Raw genomic sequence first — 21667 nt, forward strand, 5'->3', positions numbered from 1 at the left:
CTCAGACCGCTGCAATTGTGCATGCTAAGTCAGTGGAATGGGGATTACTCAGACTTGTCCCCTACTCTGAATCTGGATCAAGAGACCAGAAATTCTCTTCTATGGTGGCTTTCTCGGCCACATCTGTCCAGGGGGATGCCATTCAGCAGGCCGGACTGGACAATTGTAACAACAGACGCCAGCCTACTAGGTTGGGGCGCTGTCTGGAATTCTCTGAAGGCTCAGGGACAATGGAATCAGGAGGAGAGTCTCCTACCAATAAACATTCTGGAATTGAGAGCAGTTCTCAATGCCCTTCTGGCTTGGCCCCAGTTAACAACTCGGGGGTTCATCAGGTTTCAGTCGGACAACATCACGACTGTAGCTTACATCAACCATCAGGGAGGGACAAGAAGCTCCCTAGCAATGATGGAAGTATCAAAGATAATTCGCTGGGCAGAGTCTCACTCTTGCCACCTGTCAGCAATCCACATCCCGGGAGTGGAGAACTGGGAGGCGGATTTCTTAAGTCGTCAGACTTTTCATCCGGGGGAGTGGGAACTTCATCCGGAGGTCTTTGCCCAAATACTTCGACGTTGGGGCAAACCAGAGATAGATCTCATGGCGTCTCGACAGAACGCCAAGCTTCCTCGTTACGGGTCCAGATCCAGGGATCCGGGAGCGGTTCTGATAGATGCTTTGACAGCACCTTGGACCTTCGGGATGGCTTATGTGTTTCCACCCTTCCCGATGCTTCCTCGATTGATTGCCAGAATCAAACAGGAGAGAGCATCAGTGATTCTAATAGCGCCTGCATGGCCACGCAGGACTTGGTATGCAGATCTAGTGGACATGTCATCCTGTCCACCTTGGTCGCTACCTCTGAAACAGGACCTTCTGATCCAGGGTCCCTTCAAACATCAAAATCTAATTTCTCTGAAGCTGACTGCTTGGAAATTGAACGCTTGATTTTATCAAAACGTGGTTTTTCTGAGTCAGTTATTGATACCTTAATACAGGCTAGGAAGCCTGTTACCAGAAAGATTTACCATAAGATATGGCGCAAATACTTATATTGGTGCGAATCCAAGAGTTACTCATGGAGTAAGGTTAGGATTCCGAGGATATTGTCTTTTCTACAAGAAGGTTTAGAAAAGGGTTTATCCGCTAGTTCCTTAAAGGGACAGATTTCAGCTCTGTCCATTCTTTTACACAAACGTCTGTCAGAAGTTCCGGACGTTCAAGCTTTTTGTCAGGCTTTAGCTAGGATCAAGCCTGTGTTTAAAACTGTTGCTCCACCATGGAGTTTGAACTTAGTTCTTAATGTTTTACAGGGGGTTCCGTTTGAACCCCTTCATTCCATTGATATCAAGTTGTTATCTTGGAAAGTTCTGTTTTTAATGGCGATTTCCTCGGCTCGAAGAGTCTCTGAGTTATCTGCCTTACATTGTGATTCTCCTTATCTGATTTTTCATTCAGACAAGGTAGTTCTGCGTACTAAACCTGGGTTCCTACCTAAGGTGGTCACTAACAGGAATATCAATCAAGAGATTGTGGTTCCATCTTTGTGTCCTAATCCTTCTTCGAAGAAGGAACGTCTGCTACACAATCTAGATGTAGTCCGTGCCCTGAAATTTTATCTACAGGCAACTAAGGATTTTCGACAAACGTCTTCCCTGTTTGTCGTTTATTCTGGTCAGAGGAGAGGTCAAAAAGCTTCGGCTACCTCTCTCTCCTTTTGGCTTCGTAGCATAATACGGTTAGCCTATGAGACTGCTGGACAGCAGCCTCCTGAAAGAATTACAGCACATTCTACTAGAGCTGTGGCTTCCACTTGGGCCTTTAAGAATGAGGCTTCTGTTGAACAGATTTGCAAGGCTGCAACTTGGTCTTTTCTTCATACTTTTTCCAAATTTTACAAATTTGACACTTTTGCTTCTTCTGAGGCTGTTTTTGGGAGAAAGGTTCTTCAGGCAGTGGTTCCTTCCGTATAAAGAGCCTGCCTGTCCCTCCCGTCATCCGTGTACTTTAGCTTTGGTATTGGTATCCCAGAAGTAATGATGACCCGTGGACTGACCACACTTAACAGGAGAAAACAAAATTTATGCTTACCTGATAAATTCCTTTCTCCTGTAGTGTGGTCAGTCCACGGCCCGCCCTGTTTTTTATGGCAGGTAAAAAATTTTTGAATTATACTCCAGTCACCACTACACCCTTTGGCTTCTCCTTTCTCGTTGGTCCTTGGTCGAATGACTGGAGGTGACGTAGAGGGGAGGAGCTATATAGCAGTTCTGCTGGGTGAGTATAAAATGTACGGGAAATTGCATTTTCAGGTTTGTTTGTGTATATGAATTAGCTGGTTTTGTGCTTTAAAACTACAACCTATTGAAATGGATTGAACTTTCAGGTAAAATGAGATCTCATTATGTTATCACTTTGTGTACACACACTTGCTTCCTTATCTTATATCTGTTTGTAAACCAAAGCCCAATACTCAGGGGTAAATTTATCAACCCCTTTGCCCCGCTACAGCTGCAGGTTCTCAAAAGAGAACCTACAGTCTGTATTTAACAAGCAGCGGTCATCAAACCGCTGCTTCCCTAACCTTTCACCACCTCTTAGGGGGCGAAATTCAATCTCCCCGGTCTCGTCCGACTGGGGAGATTGACAGCTCCTGCCCGCACGTGATAGGCTGTGTGCGGCCAGGAGGCGGGATTGCACAAAATAGCAATGCTGAACTCCGGCAGCAGAATTCAGCCCGCCAGAGGCGAGCTATGGTGGACAGGGGGCGCGTATGTGCGCCCCTGTCCCGCCTCAGCTTGATAAATCGACCCGTTAGAGAGAACAATGAAAAATTAACATTTTATTAGTTATATTAGACTACCCACTGCAAACACTAGCAAATTTAACTGGGCAGGAGAACTCAAAGGGTACAATGTGAGGGGCTCTAGGATGTGGCCAGGAGACAGAAATGTTGAGAACCACAGATATATAAAATAGATTGTAGTTTATTCTCAACAAGAGGAAAGCACACACACACACACATATATATATATATATATATATATATATATATATATATGTATATATATATTTCACTAAAGTAATGTCTTTCCTTTTGATAATAATCAGACAATAAATCAAAGCCTCTGAAGTCACTTGTTTGCCTTAATTCTTGCCATTGTTTAAAAATGCAATTCTCAAGATTATTTGTGGAGGGTGTTTTTCTGTGTGGCCTCTCTCCTTGATGACTAATAACTGACAAAATAATGGTGATACATGCTCAGTTTACTAACTATGTGCAGGAATGTAAAAAGATTATATATTTGATCTTTTTAAAATGTTTTCCTTGCGTTGATGTGTATATCTGTAAACACCCACAAAATCATGTGCACCTTTTGTTGAAATAAAACGGTGTGTAAACAATAAAGTATTTGCCTGTGTAATCACATATGGTTTTATTATTAGCTGTATAGGAAATGTTTAACTAGCAGACCATAGAACCACACACACACACACACACACATATTTATATTTATATATATATATATATATATATATATATATATATATATATACGTACATATATCTAAAAAAATTATGGGGTGTGCCACTGGCCACTAAACTGTGTATTCTGGGTACCAGCAACTAAGCAACCAGTTTAAAGTAAAGAGCTTTAACCTTATCTTTTTCATGTGGATATATATATATATATATATATATTTGGGGGGAATACATTTTTATTGAGGCAAATAAGCACATAAACAAAATGAAAGGTTACATTCACAAGTAAACATCCATATATTGACAAATCTCGGGTCACTTAGTTAACAGGTTGAGAAAAAAGAAAAAGAAGGAGCTAACACCAAGAAAACGAAAAACAAAACAAAACGCAATAATAGAAGTGTAATGAGATCAACAAGAATATAAAGTTGTCTAAAGTGTGGTGGGTAACCAGACCTTAGGAAACTAGGGGATAGTTAATAATTCCTAGGCCTGGAGTGCAGATCTCGTGAATGTATTATGAAGCCTCATTTTCTATGCGGTTTAGATATAGTAGTCATAGGCAGTAGGTGGACAATAGGTGTAAATGTTAAGGAACGGGGATACCTACGAGAGCATATAGTGGGAATTGTTACCACTTTCAAATAAGGGAGACAGCGGACAAAAGCCGTTATGAAGCGGAAGAGCATAAGTTACAATTAGAAACCGGTCTTATTATATGACATAAGAGGGAGTAGGGGTGGTTACAGAGAATTTACAGGAGGTATAGGCATATCTGGATAAAGTCATCAATATGAGGATAGGTGAGTTTAAGAATATGGGGGGTAGGAAGCTGTTGAGGAACAAGGATGTGATCTGTGGGATGTGAAGTATCTGATGAGACCTCTAGTGTATGGCTTTATTATCAGGAAGGAAGGAAATTAATTGTTGCGTGGTGGGGAAATATATAGAAAGAAAGGCTTCCCAATAATATAGGATAGAGAAGGTAAAGGTGGTTAGCTCAAAATGTTGCACCAAAGTATAGGACAGAAGCTAATTCTATGCTGGGAAACCAGAAAGCATGTGATGTTCTTCCGCTTGAACCAATATCTATTATAAGGGTCACTATTCACGCTCATATGACGAGCGGTACAGAAATCCTACCCCATGTTTAGCAGCTAGCCCAGTCACTCATAAATTAGCTTAACAATGAAAGAAGCATTTGTGCGAGAGATTGTCTTGTAGGTACGGTAAATAAAGATGGGTATTATGTGTTAGAACTAAAACTATATCATCTCTGTTGTGGAGGAACTAAAAGAAGGGAGATGGAGTAAAATGTCATCCCTCAGCTTTGTGTATGTTCATGAGAAATATGGGAGAGTTCTCTATCGTAGGTCTATAGGAGTATAAAGTTTTGCGAACATAATGTGTAGTAGGGCCTTTATGCAGTATCAACTAGACTAGGTATGGCTAACAGAACTGAGGCGGAGTGCATAATTTGGGGAACTAATATGTTAAGGACACTGAAATAAAGAGCAAGCAACTCAGAGTTCCATTATAACGTGAACTACCGACTAGGTGCTATAAGAAGTGTTAGCTGGAGGTTTGCAGTAGTTACTTCATGTGTCCTAGGTAGGGAAGTGAGGACCTGAACTATAACGTCATTGAAAAACAGGTAATGAGAGTCTTAATCTCACTGGCAGCTTGTTATGTAACAGTAAACACAATTAAGGGTTAATACAATTAGGATGTTCCAATACCTATTTACTCAAACATCCTATGTCTTAAACCAAGCTAACTAAATATGAAACACTCGACTAGTGGATGTCAGATACACATGACATTTAGGACATATGCTAAGCAATATGCATAACTCTTTGTTCTATATCTTAGATAACTATGCTCACCAGTGCACCATTGAGTAAAGAACATCTCAGAGACTCTCCTAAGTATAGCAATGACATTCTAATGTGCAGAACCCCTCTGTTCCGTTAAGGGTGTAAATGTAACAGGTAGTAGTAGATATTTAAGTACAGTAATCATAACGTGCATTACACTGCAGAACATCAAATCGAAAGATTGTCATTAATAACTGCAATATAACAATAAAGTGTTCCAGTGTCCACACCGCAATGGTTAGTGACAGTCCGCCATCATCTTAGAGCCTAAGGCCAGATCATCCCCGGCAATAGAGCTGCTTCATCCAATGCCGATCGCGTTGTAACCACAGGGGGCTGTAGCTTTAAACCATATAGGCCGACTTTAAAGATGAGGACGGTTCCAGCGAGAAAACCCAACAGGATGGTTGGGTTTCGTTCTCGGCTGAGAGTCATGGCGCCCCCACACAGAGCCATTTACCCCAGTTCTCAGTTCCGCCCTGAGGGAAACATAGTGTTGTTCCATCTTGCATGCGAGTAGGTGCAGGAGAGCGTTTATTTCCGCTTCCATTGTGGTCTGTTAAAGACGTGCTTGTAATCTGTGTCTCGTCCCCAATGTTGCGCACCGTTCTGGTATCTAGAAGTTCCTCTGACTTTCTGTGACGTGGAGACTGAAGCCACTCTACCCCGCGAATATTAAGGGGGGGGGATGGTAAGATGGTGTTGTAGGCCGCAGCCTGTGGTGGCAGCTGTTTAGGCCCTTCAGGTTAGAAGAAATACGAAGAAATAGCATCATTCAATTGCAAACCCTTTCTTTAGTAGATGTATATAGAAAATTGCTGGGTTGTAGTTTAGATGTTGAGTATAACCACAGGATAAGTTCAAATTAACCTCGGAGCCCTAGGAAACACGTCTGAACATGGCTGCGGCTAAGATATGCCCCCCGTGGATATATATTTTAACCTGTTTAGTAGTACATATGAATGATAGATATTTTAATGTCTCTAGGTAGCTTTTCTCTCAAAAATCATTAAAATAAAAGTAGATATGTGTCATAAAAGTTTCTATAATGTAAGGGACGCGCCATTTTTAAAATTGTTTCCGCTTCTCTGTCTCTCTTACTTAGGTCAAATTGGGACAGATATAAAAAAAAAAGACAATAAAAAGACACTGCAAACAAGGATAAAAATGCCATAAACCAGGTTGAGATCTGTGCATATCCTAAAAGGGATAATTAAAGGGACACTGAACCCAATAAGTTGCTTAAAATTGCATGCTCTATCTGAATCACGAAATACATTATTTTTTTTTAAATTGCTGGCAAGTATTTTAAAATAATTTTCAAAAATAAGCAAAATGAATTACATTGCCATGCTGTCTGGAGTAGTCTGCTCCATCCCCCCCCCCCCTTAACAGTGTTTAGACACAGGCATTGTATTTCATCTGAGTTCACAGCTTCTAGGCATGCTCCAGCAGATAATCACTGTGCAATTTTGCATTCTACCAAAACAACAGTAGATATAGATACAGCCAAAGAAGGAAATATGTGGGGGGAGTTAGAGTTGTACAATTCGGAAACTTAAAAGAAAGGGTTAATGGCAAGGCACTGTAGTAAAAATATGCAGGTAAAGTAATAAAAGTACATATTATTATATATTGTCTCTATCCCCCCAACATATTTTATGTCCCTTTAAATAATTACTTTAACAATCTTATGATCCACACAGCCTTGTTTTCACATTCTCTTTATTGCCTGTTTTATATTTGTCCCATATTTATTCAGCAGGACAAATAGATAAGGGGATACTTAAGTTTAAATGTGGTGGTGCCCATTGCTTTATAGAAACTCAGGAATTCAGAAAAACAACAATCTTCAGAATTGGATTACAGGAAAGGGAAACAAAATAAATAATGAAAGAATATTGCCAAGTTTTTTTTAGTTATTTTGGAATCTTTTGTTGAAAAGCGGGGATGTAAGCTTAGGAGGCGGCCCAAGAATGTTATCCATTTGCAAGAGCACTAGATGGCAGCCCTATTTCCTGTCATGTAGTGCTCCAGATGTCTACCTAGGTATCTCTTCAACACAAAATATAATGGGAACAAAGCTAATTTGATAATAGAAGTAAATTGGAAATAAATAAATAAATGGTATCTTCTGTCTGAATCAAACCCCTTATATTGTATCTTAAAATTGTTTCACTCTGTCCCAACAGCTATGTGTAGTAGGATTACCTTGCATAGGTCCATATTTATCAAGCTCCGTACGATCGGGTTGATTGACACCCCCTGGCGATTGGCTGCGAGTCTGCAGGGGGCGGCGTTGCACCAGCAGCTCTTGTGAGCTGCTGGTGCAATGCTGAATACGGCAAGCGTATTGCTCGCCGTATTCAGCGAGGTCTGGCGGACCTGATCCGCAGTGTTGGATCAGTTCCGCCAGACCTTGATAAATAGAGCCCATATTCTCTACATCAGGTTTTCAGGCTTGTGAACACCAAAACTATTATTTTAAAATGTTTGTATAGGCATTGTATTATTAAATTGCCCCAAACCTTTTTAAAATCTTTTTAGCATACCTAGCTGAAATGACGATGTGAAATCAAAGCTTGCGCTTCCTTCATTTATTTTAACCCTTTGAGTGCTAAGCACTTTCTCACCTGGGTGCTAAGATTTTTAAGTTTTATTTTTTGAACAATTTTTTTTAAACTTTTAACTTTTTTCAGACCCCAAGACTTACACAGTTGGGAAGGTTAGGCTATTACCTTTCCAATGGTGGGTCCTGGGGGTCTGTAGCTGCTTAGATGCGTGAGATACAGGCTTCTAAACAGCATGCCCCCTGCTCCTATACTTAACATTGTTAAGTATAAATAAAGTTGTGCGGTGATGTCATCACGTTATTGCGCATGACATCACAGCGCAAAACAGGAAGCCCCGGCGATGCCTGTCACTCTACAGGCATGATCGCCGGGGTAGGAGCGGGTGGGAGCCCCCAGATCTCCCTCAAGGTGGGAGAGTGCTAGTGACGGCTCTGAGCCGTCATTAGCACCAGAGTGGGAAACTCTGTGACAGCTCAGAGCCGTCATTAGCACTCAAAGGGTTAAAATGCTTCCCATTTCCCTGCAAGGTATAAGTACTAACTAACTTTATTCATGTTAGAATTCACCATTTCATCAGAAAAGTTTCTTCAAGGTAGATTGGAAAAGAATAAATTCAGAAGCTATAATTACGTCTTATAACTTTGTGCTCAAATTAAATCATTAACGTTGGTTTTTTTGGACTCTTCCGACAGGTCATGAAAACCTATCACATGTATCATGCAGAAAGCATCAATGCTGAAAGCAAATTAAAAGAGGCTGAAAAGCAAGAGGAGAAGCAAATTGGAAGGTCGGCAGACCCCGTGTTTCATTTGCGGCTGGAAGATAAGCACCAAAGAAGAAGCTCAGTTAAGAAGATAGAGAAGATGAAAGAGAAGGTACGTTAGAAAAATGCATTATGGGTAAAAACTGTTACTCACCCTCTTTGGGCATAGTCGGCAATCAATTTAGTATTCTAGTATTCTTGTCCCCTTTTTTTACGTATACCTCCCCCTTCCTACCAGCATTAGTTCATATGGAAATGTCACTTTTACGTGTAGCCTAAAAGATTAAGGGAGACTACAAGTGAAGCTGTAATTTATCGCATGCCCGCAAACTGGCAAATTTGCCCGTTTTGCGGGGCACGCAATAAATTACCAGCAATATCTGTAATAATTAGCGCTCAGTAAATTAACCAGAGATTTTCTAAAAGCTCCCAAATTTAAATATTGTAATCTTTATTAAAAGAAAGTGGGGGTGATGGAGCGTGGCGTGGGCGTGATGGGGCATGACTGGGCAGGAGGCGTGGGCAGCGGCGGGGGGGGCGTGGTTGGGGGGAGCGGGTAGGACCGCTGCAATAAAGAAAATGGCCCGTGTACACAGGCTTCACCACTAGTTTTTTAATAAAGTAACTGCAAAAAGCAGTTATAAGGGGCTAAAAGTGCCGACTGGATTGCCTTTACATTGCGGTCTATAGGAGCTGTGTGTTCCCTGTAAATATATATGTATATGAATATATACATATATATTTATGTGTTAATGTGTATATACACATATAAACACTTAAATATATATATTCATATACATATATACCAAATTTAATATTGCTGCCCATCGCTGCATGACTTAACCACTTCGCTGTGCTAGTTCTCGTGCCGTGTCGGACTGCATGACAACGAGGCTCTATTGGAGCGTATGGAAGCACGCTCTCATGAGCGCAGTGCTTCCGTGTAATGGGAATGCTAGGTCGCGTTCGCATTGCACCTCACTTGTAATACCAGCGCAAATTTGTGTGCACTGGTATTACTCAGTTGAGTGCACATATCGCTTTCCCGTAAGCAATATTTTGGCTCAACCTGTAATCTAGCCCGAAAATTAGAGTCAGGATACATGAGAAAAGGGTTTGGGTGTGACTTTATAACTAATATTTTTGGAAACTGATTGATCAGTAAGGATAAACCTTGTTTTTGCTCACACACTTATAGGGCTGGATTACAAGTGGAGCACTAATAGACTGCATTATCAAAAAATCAATCCTCATTGAATGACCAGCGTCGTATGTCTTTAATGGGTTAATAACATTCCTATATGATGCCAGCAAATTGTTTCTTTTTGTGTAGACATAAGTGGGTTTAATTTTAGTTAGAGGGACACTGTGGTAAAGGAGCTGTTTGCAAATACTTTAACACACTCCAGCGGGTAACATAGATAATTGGGAACACATTAAAGGGGAGATATTACTGATACTTACAAAACATGGACTTTCCCATTGTTTGATAAAAGGTGAGCACCATTGTAAAAATGTTTAATGTTAACTCATGAACAATAATGCTTAATTAAGATGTAATTCACGCTAGCAGATCTTTAATGTATGCCTTACCTTATCACTAAGAGGGTAGTTAACTAGGCCACTATTTCTCAACTCCAGTCCTCTGGTACCCCTAACAGGCCAGATTTTCATTATGCCTTAAAGGGACATTCCAGTCCAAAATTAAATGTACATAGATTTATTACGTCTTTGAATAGGAACATATTTGTAATATACAGGTATTGGCAAAAATGCTTCTAGTAAAAGTCATCACTGTTTTAGTGTTAACATTTTTCTCTGCACGTGCATGTGAAGCATAACTAGATATTGTCTCTGCACCCACATTTTAAATAATGCAGCTGCTCAGATCATCAGTGGGGCTTGTATCATGTCAGCAATTAACAAATTGAGTCATTAACAGATGGTACAAGCACCTTAGGCTCTCTGAGCAAGTGCTGTATTTAAAATGCTGGTGCACGGTGCATACTTAAATACACTTTTGAAACAGCTATAGCTTTTATTAGAAGCATTTTTGATAATGCATGTATATTACAAAAAATGCTTCTGTTCAATACAGAAATGCACCCATGTGGTTTCCAATTTTGGCTGGAATATCCCTTTAACTAGAGCTCAGGTGAAATAATCAGATGATGGGTGAGTGCAGGTTAGTAACCATGGTTACTGATTAGCTGGTTATTTCACCTGCTCTTTAGTTAGGATTATTTTTATTATACTTTATTTATAAAGCACCAACATATTCTGCAGCGCTGTCCATGGGTACAATTAATATAAGTAAAACAATGATACAATACATTTAAGAGACTAGACAAAATGTGACAAATAAAAACAGGAGGAATTTCCATATTCTTGTGGGAATTTACTATTTAGGAGCGTGAGAAACAGGAGACTGCAAAGGTTAGAAAGATAATACAGAGTTACATGAGGACACTTATTAGGTAAGTGGAATTCATTTGTTACTGAGTTGGGTGGTAGACTTCCATGAAAAAAATGTCTTTAGGGGGCGTTTAAAACAAAACAGATTGGCGGAAAGTCTGACAGCGTGAGGAAGTGTGTTTCAGTGGGTTGGTGCTGCTCGAGAGAAGTACTGCAGTCTAGCATGGTGGTAATAGAAGAGATGATAATAGAAGATGCAAGGAGCAGGTCATTGTTGAATCTTAGGGGCAGGCTGGAGTACATTTTTTGATTAGTGAGGACAGGTAGTAGGGAGTGTCTTTGGTAAGGTCTTTGTAGGTCAAGGTGAGAATTTTGAATTTAATTCTGCTGTGAATGGGGAGCCAGTGAAGAGAGATGAAGCAGATACAGAGCGACGGGAAAGGTGGATCAGCCTGGCTTAGGTACTTGGGATGGATTGAAGTGGGGAAAGGCTGGAGAGAGGAAGGCCAGTTAGTAGGTTATTTCAGTAGTCAAGTCGGGAAATTACAAGGGAGTGAATTAGTTGCTTAGTGGTGTTAGTGCTCAGAACAGGACAAATTTGGGAAATATTACGCAGGTGGTTGCGACAGGATGAAGACAGCAATTGGATATGGGCATTGAAGGACAAATTGAATTTAAGTTTAACTCCAAAGCAGCAGACTTTGGGTGATGGGGAGATTATGATGCCGTTGACAGTGATAAAAGTCAGAGATCGGAGTAGAGCTAGGGGGGGATTAGAAAGAGCTCAGTCTTGGAAATGCAAATCTTTAGGCTGTGAGAGGCCATCCAGAAAGAAAAGCCAGATAAGCCGTAACTGACATTAGAAAGGACAGAAGAAACAAATTTGTCCACAGCACTATGTCATCCAAAATGCTTTATTTTCTGTAAATTACAGACATAAAAACAGCGACGTTTCGAGTGTTGCCACTCTTACTTATGCTAGTTACAATTTATCATCTTGCAACAATTTAAAACCCTCAGTTTGGCGCCAACCACTCCATTAGGTGGATCTGCTGCCCCCTACTGACCAATTTTGTGATAGACACTTTAAAAACATTTCTAAATTACATGATAAAATGTAACTAAGAGTTAATAGTTTGTTTGCTTAAACACAGATTATTTCTTTCTTGATGTCTAGTCTTTGATTTCACAGTAATACAGGATCTCAATTCATTTCTCACAAGGCTATACTATAAACAGTAAAGAATTACACTATAGACAGTAAAGAATTATACTATAAACAGTAAAGAATATTATACTATTATTAGTAAAGAGTGAAGCATGTTATTTAGAATATAGTGCTATACATTAGCTCATAATATTGATGTACTCAAATCATAATGTAAAGAATGTCAATTCTTATTACAGAAAATGTTACAAGAATGTTGCAAAAAAATGTTACAAAAAAATAGACCAATCAAAATCTCTATTTAGCCCATATGGCTCCATACTCCCCATTTCAAAGATCCAAAACATTTCCTTTTGTTTTAACATTTTTTCTCTATCTCCCCCATTTCTCTGTGGACCCACACTATCAATAACTTGCCATGTTAATTGGCGCATCTGATGGCCACATTTTAAGAAATGATGGGACACTGGAGCTTCAGTATTTTTGCACCTTATGTTTGAGCGATGCTGACATATCCTGTCTCTGATCATACGGGTAGTTTCCCCTATGTAGATCAGAGAACAGGAACATTTTATGAGATAGATTACATACTTAGACTCACAAGTATAGTAATCTCTTATCTCATAATTTTTCCATTTCTTGGATGATAGAAATATTTTCCTTTAATAATAGAGTGACAGCTCATACAACCAAGGCAAGGGAAAGATCCTCTACTTTTGTTACCTATAAGCACCTGTCTCTCTTGTTTCTTTGGGCCTATATCTGTATTGGTTAGCTGATCTCTTAGATTTTTTACTCTTTTGTATGCCATTAGCGGCGGATTTTTAAATATATCTATATCTTTATTGCATTCGCTCAAAACATGCCAGTGTCTGTTTACAATACGCTTAACCTCTTCACTTACTGGACTATACTGAGTGACCAACATTAATTTATCATCTGATTTCCTTTTAATTAAGTTTTGTTCCTTAGTCCTTACTTTATCTATGTGTTTATCTATAATCATCTTGGGATATCCTCTATCTAGGAATTTTTGCTGCATTTCTCTCATTCTTATCTCTTTTGTTTCTGGATTTGTGACTATTCTGTCCACTCTCAATAATTGACTCTTAGGTAGTGAGTTTAGTAGCCCTCTAGGATGGAAACTTTTGTAGTTTAATAATGTATTTCTGTCCGTCTCCTTGCTATAAATATCAAAAGTTAGCTTCTTTCCTTCCTTAATTATTCTGGTATCTAGGAAGGTAACTGTCTCCTCACTCCACTCTACTGTGAATTCTAGTCCTTGGACTGCTCCATTGATTTCCTTCACAAACTCCAATGAGTGGTATATTCAAGTTAAAGGTACAGCCATGGGGACCAACGTTGCCCCATCATATGCCAACCTATTCATGAACGAAATAGAGGAGAGAATAGTTAATGAAAATGATAAATTTAGACAATATGGCGCCACCTGGTGGCGGTTCATAGATGATGTGTTTGGCATATGGTGGGGCAGCGTTGAGTCCCTATTGGAGTTTGTGAAGGAAATCAATGGAGCAGTCCAAGGACTAGAATTCACAGTAGAGTGGAGTGAGGAGACAGTTACCTTCCTAGATACCAGAATAATTAAGGAAGGAAAGAAGCTAACTTTTGATATTTATAGCAAGGAGAAGGACAGAAATACATTATTAAACTACAAAAGTTTCCATCCTAGAGGGCTACTAAACTCACTACCTAAGAGTCAATTATTGAGAGTGGACAGAATAGTCACAAATCTAGAAACAAAAGAGATAAGAATGAGAGAAATGCAGCAAAAATTCCTAGATAGAGGATATCCCAAGACGATTATAGATAAACACATAGATAAAGTAAGGACTAAGGAACAAAACTTAATTAAAAGGAAATCAGATGATAAATTAATGTTGGTCACTCAGTATAGTCCAGTAAGTGAAGAGGTTAAGCGTATTGTAAATAGACACTGGCATGTTTTGAGCAAATGCAATAAAGATATAGATATATTTAAAAATCCGCCGCTAATGGCATACAAAAGAGTAAAAAATCTAAGGGATCAGCTAACCAATACAGATATAGGCCCAAAGAAACAAGAGAGACAGGTGCTTATAGGTAACAAAAGTAGAGGATCTTTCCCTTGCCTTGGTTGTATGAGCTGTCACTCTATTATTAAAGGAAAATATTTCTATCATCCAAGAAATGGAAAAAATTATGAGATAAGAGATTACTATACTTGTGAGTCTAAGTATGTAATCTATCTCATAAAATGTTCCTGTTCTCTGATCTACATAGGGGAAACTACCCATATGATCAGAGACAGGATATGTCAGCATCGCTCAAACATAAGGTGCAAAAATACTGAAGCTCCAGTGTCCCATCATTTCTTAAAATGTGGCCATCAGATGCGCCAATTAACATGGCAAGTTATTGATAGTGTGGGTCCACAGAGAAATGGGGGGGATAGAGAAAAAATGTTAAAACAAAAGGAAATGTTTTGGATCTTTGAAATGGGGAGTATGGAGCCATATGGGCTAAATAGAGATTTTGATTGGTCTATTTTTTTGTAACATTCTTGTAACATTTTCTGTAATAAGAATTGACATTCTTTACATTATGATTTGAGTACATCAATATTATGAGCTAATGTATAGCACTATATTCTAAATAACATGCTTCACTCTTTACTAATAATAGTATAATATTCTTTACTGTTTATAGTATAATTCTTTACTGTCTATAGTGTAATTCTTTACTGTTTATAGTATAGCCTTGTGAGAAATGAATTGAGATCCTGTATTACTGTGAAATCAAAGACTAGACATCAAGAAAGAAATAATCTGTGTTTAAGCAAACAAACTATTAACTCTTAGTTACATTTTATCATGTAATTTAGAAATGTTTTTAAAGTGTCTATCACAAAATTGGTCAGTAGGGGGCAGCAGATCCACCTAATGGAGTGGTTGGCGCCAATCTGAGGGTTTTAAATTGTTGCAAGATGATAAATTGTAACTAGCATAAGTAAGAGTGGCAACACTCGAAACGTCGCTGTTTTTATGTCTGTAATTTACAGAAAATAAAGCATTTTGGATGACATAGTGCTGTGGACAAATTTGTTTCTACTATTGGAATTGGGGGAGCTTGGCAGGGCCCTGTCTTCACTTGCACTATACTCCTGAGGATTGCTGTACTGACAAGTGGCTATACTATTAGAAAGGACAGAGGGAGAGAGAGCAGGGGTGGAGAGGTAGATCTTAGTGTCATCAGCATAGAGGTGACATTTGAAGCTATAGCTGTTGATAAGTTTACCCAGTGAAGAAGTATAAATGGAGAAGAGTAGAGGACACAGGACAGAGCCTTGAGGTACTCCAACAGACAGAGGCATTTAAGATTAGCCAGAAAATGACACAGAAAAGGACCTGATAAAAAGATAAGAGTGGATCCAAGAGAGGGCAATGTCTCAGAGGCCAAGAGAGCTGAGAGTCCGTAGGAGAAGAGGGTGGTCAACAGTGTTCCCTCTAAGGCCAGTTTTGTGAGAGGCCCAGCAGTGAAACAGTTAATTAGAGCAACTACACAATGCAGACTGAAAGGTGTGGTTCCCTTATTAACTGTTTCACAGCTGGGCCGCTCACAATACTGTCTTTAGAGGGAGCACTCTGGTCAACTATGTTGAAGGCAGCTGAGAGGTCAAGTAAGATAAGTATAGCATAGTGGCTATTACTTTTAGCTTAAAGAAAATAGTAACTTTGGTGAGGGCAGTTTCAGTTGAGTGTTGGGGACGGAAACTAGATTTCAGGGGGTCAAGCAAGAATTTGAAAGACAGGAAGTGGGTTAGGCAGTCGTCAACTAGTTTTTTTTGAGTTTTGATGTTTGTGGAAGCAGTGATATGGGGCGGTAGTTTGCAGGAGAATTAGGGTCATGGGCGGGTTTTTTAAATATGGGAGTGACCTTTGCATGTTTGAAAAGGATAGTTTGATGTGAGTAAGAGCTGGAGCTAGGGTCTAAGACAGAAAAGGTATTAGATGTGAAGGGATAGGTTTGAATGGGCAGGTAGCTAGGTGTGAGGAAGACAGAAACAAAAGGAATTCACTGTGGGAAGATGCAGAGAGTGGCATGGGGTGTTGCTTTGGATAGTATGCATTTTGTATGAAAGTAATCTGCCAGGTCTTGAGCACTAAAAACAGACAAAGGGGGTGATGCAGGTGGGTAGAGGAGAGAGTTGAAAGCAGAGGAGTCGTTTAGGGTTAGAGGAAAGTGTAGATAGAAGAGAAATATGTTTGCTTGGCTACGTGAAGGGCAGATGTGTATGAATGAAGAATGAAATTAAATAGGATGAAATCAGGTTAAGAGCGATATTTCCTCCAGACACGCTCAGCAGTGTGGGAGCATTTTTGCAAGTAGCACATTTATTGAGAGTGCCAGGGCTGAAACTGACAGTGTGGGGTCTAGGGGATGAGCAAGAGTGTCTAGTGAAGAGAAGAGAGTATTGTTATTGTTGGCTGTTGCAAGATCAGAGCAGGTTATGGGGGAAGTGTGAGGGAGGAGATGTTGAATAAGTTTGCCAGATTGGAGAGGATCCTCAGTGTGCAGATTTCTACAGGTGCAGAGGTGAGATGGAGAAGTGGGTTTAGCGGTTAAGTTAAAATTATAGCTGAGCAGGTGGTGGTCTGAAATGGGGAAGGGGTGACAGGAGAAGTCAGATATAGAGCAGAGATTTGAAAATACCAGGTCAATAGAGTGTTGCAGAGAGTGGGGAATACGGTGGATTGTGAGAGACTGAAGGACGATGTGAGTGAAAGTTTAGAGGCAGCAGGGGCAGATGGGTTATCAATGGGATGTTGATGTCCCCCAGTAAAGAGCGGGTATATTTCAAGAGAGATATTGAGAAAGCCATGCAGCAAGGAAGGATAGATGACTTCCACTCTGAGAGAGACAGGGTGGGGGAGAGAACAGGCAAATGCAGTGAACTTCAAAGGAGAGTTAGGCAAGTAGAGGCAGGAGGGGAGAGCAAGATCCCAACACTGCCACCATGTCTCTCACCTGGCCTAGGGGTATGGCTAAAGTGACCACCATGTGTGAGAGCACCAATGGAAGCAGTGTCAGAAGAAGATAGCCAGGTTTAGTTAATTATTAAAGAATTAGAAACAAACAGGTCATGAACGGTTGTAAGTTTTTTTCAGAGAGAGCAAGTATTCCGAAGAGCACAAGAAAAGAACTGTGTGTAAATGGAGATGAGATTGTTGGAATTGCGTGGCCTAGAGTTTTTACTGTGGGTGATTGAATTTTGAAGTTTGGTAATTGTTACAGGGCCAGGCTTGGGAAAGATGTCACCAGCAGCAAGAAGTAGTAGGAGTGTGAGTGAGAGAAGGTAAGATATTTGTAGGAGAGGGTATGATTGGAGACAGGAGAATTAGATAGGGAAATATTTCTAAGGAGACATAGTAGATCATGGAAGGACACCATAAGGGATGAGAGAAGGGAGGGTGAAATATGGATGGTGTGGGCGTTATTTTTATTATTGCTGTAGGGACAAGCAGTGAGTTTTAGGAAAAGGGCAGATAGAAAGAGCAGAAAAGACAGAGAGCAAAGTGCAGGTGTATAATTAGTGAGAATTAGTAGGATATAATGAAAATCTGGCCAGTTAGGGGTACTTTGAGGACTTGAGTTGAGAAACGCTGAGCTTGGCTAAAAATGCAAACACTGTATTTCTGTTTAACTCTGAAACATACAAGCTGGTGCAAGAATAATATTATTTAGCTGTTATATATATATATATATATATATATATACCCATATAAACCACATACATCCAACACTTCAGGAGAAAAGTGCTTTCTAAGTTATTAGTGTTATCTTTTTAATAACCATGCACACAAAAATGCAATAATCCACTTCTTAAAGTATTATATATTTTTTCCATATGCTGTCTAATTTAGAATATAAAAAATATGCTCTTTTCCTATTGTTTGTTTGCATGGGGGGGGGGGTCCCTCATACACTTATAAAATAAAGTATACACATTCAGCGCTCACTGAGTGGCATGCAAGCCTCTTTAAGAACAAGATTAGTAATTTACTTACACAATAAATGTTCTGTAATTCTAATTGATTTATATACTCTGCCACATATAATCAAATGGCCTTTGGACAATAAATTACCAGTGAAGCATATTTTGGAATAAATGGTTTCATTAGCTTGATGGTAGAGAAGCTGACGGTTATACATTAGGCTTGCATTATAGAGAGAATCATGTGCAGGTCCAACTAGAAATGTATTTTTCTCTTAGTTTTACAGGTATTTAATATGTCCTTTTCTTTCTTCTCTGCAGCGTCAAGCCAAATACTCAGAGAACAAGCTAAAGTCCATTAAAGCACGAAATGAATACCTGTTAACGCTGGAAGCTACAAATGCTTCAGTTTTCAAATATTACATTCATGACCTTTCAGATTTAATTGATGTAAGTTCTTTTTCTATTTCTTTGTTATTGTTCTGAGTCACTCAGTGCGGGGTTTATACAAGTTCCTTAACTGTTTCCTGAGAAAACTCTATAGTGGATATGTACTGTTGCTGAATGCAGTTCTGTAGCTTGTACACAAAATCATTCTATTTTTTCCAACTATCTTTCAAGAGAATAAATATGTGCATGTGCATGTGTATTAATATCTATCTATCTGTCTATATGGCCAAAAGTATGTGGACACCCCGACTAATTGATTTCAGGTGTTGCGGTATCAATAACCAGCCGCTTGTAATGACTGGTTATTTATCCCGAGCGATAAATTAGCACTCCATTTGTAATCTAGGCAATGATTGGCATAATTCTACAGTGCAATGTGTTAATTTTCAGTGCATAAATGTTTTGCATCATGCAGTACAGAGTTCTCACCATCAGTGTAAGGCAGCCATCATTAAACCTCAACATCATTATACAGTGCAGCATATTATGTTATCAGTGTATACGTAATGTACATTAGTTATACAGTGCAGCATGTTTATTAGTGTGTATAGATGCCTTGCATTATCATACAGTGCAGCATATTATGTTATCAGTGTATACGTAATGTACATTAGTTATACAGTGCAGCATGTTTATTAGTGTGTATAGATGCCTTGCATTATCATACAGTGCAGCATATTATGTTATCAGTGTATACGTAATGTACATTAGTTATACAGTGCAGCATGTTTATTAGTGTGTATAGATGCCTTGCATTATCATACAGTGCAGCATATTATGTTATCAGTGTATACGTAATGTACATTAGTTATACAGTGCAGCATGTTTATTAGTGTGTATAGATGCCTTGCATTATCATACAGTGCAGCATATTATGTTATCAGTGTATACGTAATGTACATTAGTTATACAGTGCAGCATGTTTATTAGTGTGTATAGATGCCTTGCATTATCATACAGTGCAGCATATTATGTTATCAGTGTATACGTAATGTACATTAGTTATACAGTGCAGCATGTTTATTAGTGTGTATAGATGCCTTGCATTATCATACAGTGCAGCATATTATGTTATCAGTGTATACGTAATGTACATTAGTTATACAGTGCAGCATGTTTATTAGTGTGTATAGATGCCTTGCATTATCATACAGTGCAGCATATTATGTTATCAGTGTATACGTAATGTACATTAGTTATACAGTGCAGCATGTTTATTAGTGTGTATAGATGCCTTGCATTATCATACAGTGCAGCATATTATGTTATCAGTGTATACGTAATGTACATTAGTTATACAGTGCAGCATGTTTATTAGTGTGTATAGATGCCTTGCATTATCATACAGTGCAGCATATTATGTTATCAGTGTATACGTAATGTACATTAGTTATACAGTGCAGCATGTTTATTAGTGTGTATAGATGCCTTGCATTATCATACAGTGCAGCATATTATGTTATCAGTGTATACGTAATGTACATTAGTTATACAGTGCAGCATGTTTATTAGTGTGTATAGATGCCTTGCATTATCATACAGTGCAGCATATTATGTTATCAGTGTATACGTAATGTACATTAGTTATACAGTGCAGCATGTTTATTAGTGTGTATAGATGCCTTGCATTATCATACAGTGCAGTGTGGTGTGTTAATACGTATATAAATGTTCTTTATCATCAATATACAGTGGCACTTGTCCGAAATAAGTGTGAGTTGCACAGGTCCCTTGCCCAAAGCCTGCTAGTACTCTGCTGCAAGTTAATGTGATCTATTGTAGGGTTGAGAAATTTATCAAGATGCATTTGCAGCTTCTGAGAACTTGCAATTCAAGCTTGCAAGAGTGAGTCTGCAACCACAAATGTGAGACACAATCTCTGCTTCTTATCCTAGGTGGCAGAGATAAAGAACCTCAAAATCACTTGTTCGGGGTGAGTTACAGGCCCTGCTCTCATGCAATTGGTTGTCCAGAAGCAGGGTGTTGAACTGAACATCAGATCTCTTTGCAGCCTTAAATTTTGCCAGTTGGCAATAGCAGGTGGACAGGTTCTCTGTTTGAGAACTTGCCTGCCTGCAGCTTGATACATTTTCCTGTTAGACATGCTGGTATCAGTCTAGGTGTAATGGTTAAAAAGGAAAGAGGTCATACTGTCTCCAGGTTCATGTGTTTTATATATTGTCACCAATTATGCAGAGCCACCACTGATCTGCTATGTTGCACAGAGCCACGTTGTATGTTATGTCATAGAGAAATTAATCATTACAACTATTATAGTTTTAATAAATCAGATTAACAGTCAAAAGTTTTTATATTGGAAATCTATTTTGTGTTTCATAGATAAAATAGTAACTGCAGCTGCTTAACACATCACAGCAACATTTTGTTAACAAGCAGTAATGGCACTGGCAGTGTATATTATTTCTATGGGGGAGGTGATGCAAAATGTCTTTGCATGTGTAGCCACAAATCCTAGCCCTGGTCTTGCATCTGAGAGTGAAATAATATACCTGATAAAAAATGCAATGAATATTATAAGCTGTAAAAATAGCCACTCTACAAATAAGTGGTTCTAGTTTAGATCTTAATACTACCTAGTACTATGGAGAATAAGAAAAAGTTACAATAGAATGTCCATGGTTTTTATGACAGTTTATGGTCAGAAGCTATTTTAGCAAACTTATTTACTGAACTTGTCCAGCCTACACAGTACTGTAAAATATCAGCCCCTTCTTTTTCAATCTCCATTTCTCTCCGTCCACGTTACCATCATGGAGACCATTATCTCCATAGTAGTTTGTTGTCATGAATTTTGTTGAAATAGAATCAGTTTCAAAAATAGTTTATGAGGGAGATTTTTTGTCAATATATCTGAACTATTAGTGTGCGTGTTTTAAGGAGTGCATTATACAATTTTTCAATAAAGAACATTTGATCATCCGT

General features: G+C 39.0%; 1 protein-coding gene across 6 annotated transcripts in view; it reads left to right on the forward strand.

Moving 5' to 3' along the window:
• SRGAP1 (SLIT-ROBO Rho GTPase activating protein 1) overlaps positions 1 to 21667 on the forward strand; it is a 437132-nt gene that overhangs the window by 263400 nt on the left and 152065 nt on the right. For all 6 annotated transcript variants that reach the window (XM_053716831.1, XM_053716835.1, XM_053716834.1 and 3 more), the window contains 2 exons: positions 8626 to 8808; positions 18596 to 18724. In XM_053716831.1, the coding sequence (XP_053572806.1) occupies positions 8626 to 8808; positions 18596 to 18724 (312 nt within the window). The remainder of the gene's footprint in view (positions 1 to 8625; positions 8809 to 18595; positions 18725 to 21667) is intronic.

Source organism: Bombina bombina, chromosome 6 (assembly GCF_027579735.1).
Source record: "Bombina bombina isolate aBomBom1 chromosome 6, aBomBom1.pri, whole genome shotgun sequence".
Taxonomy (NCBI): Eukaryota; Metazoa; Chordata; class Amphibia; order Anura; family Bombinatoridae; genus Bombina; species Bombina bombina.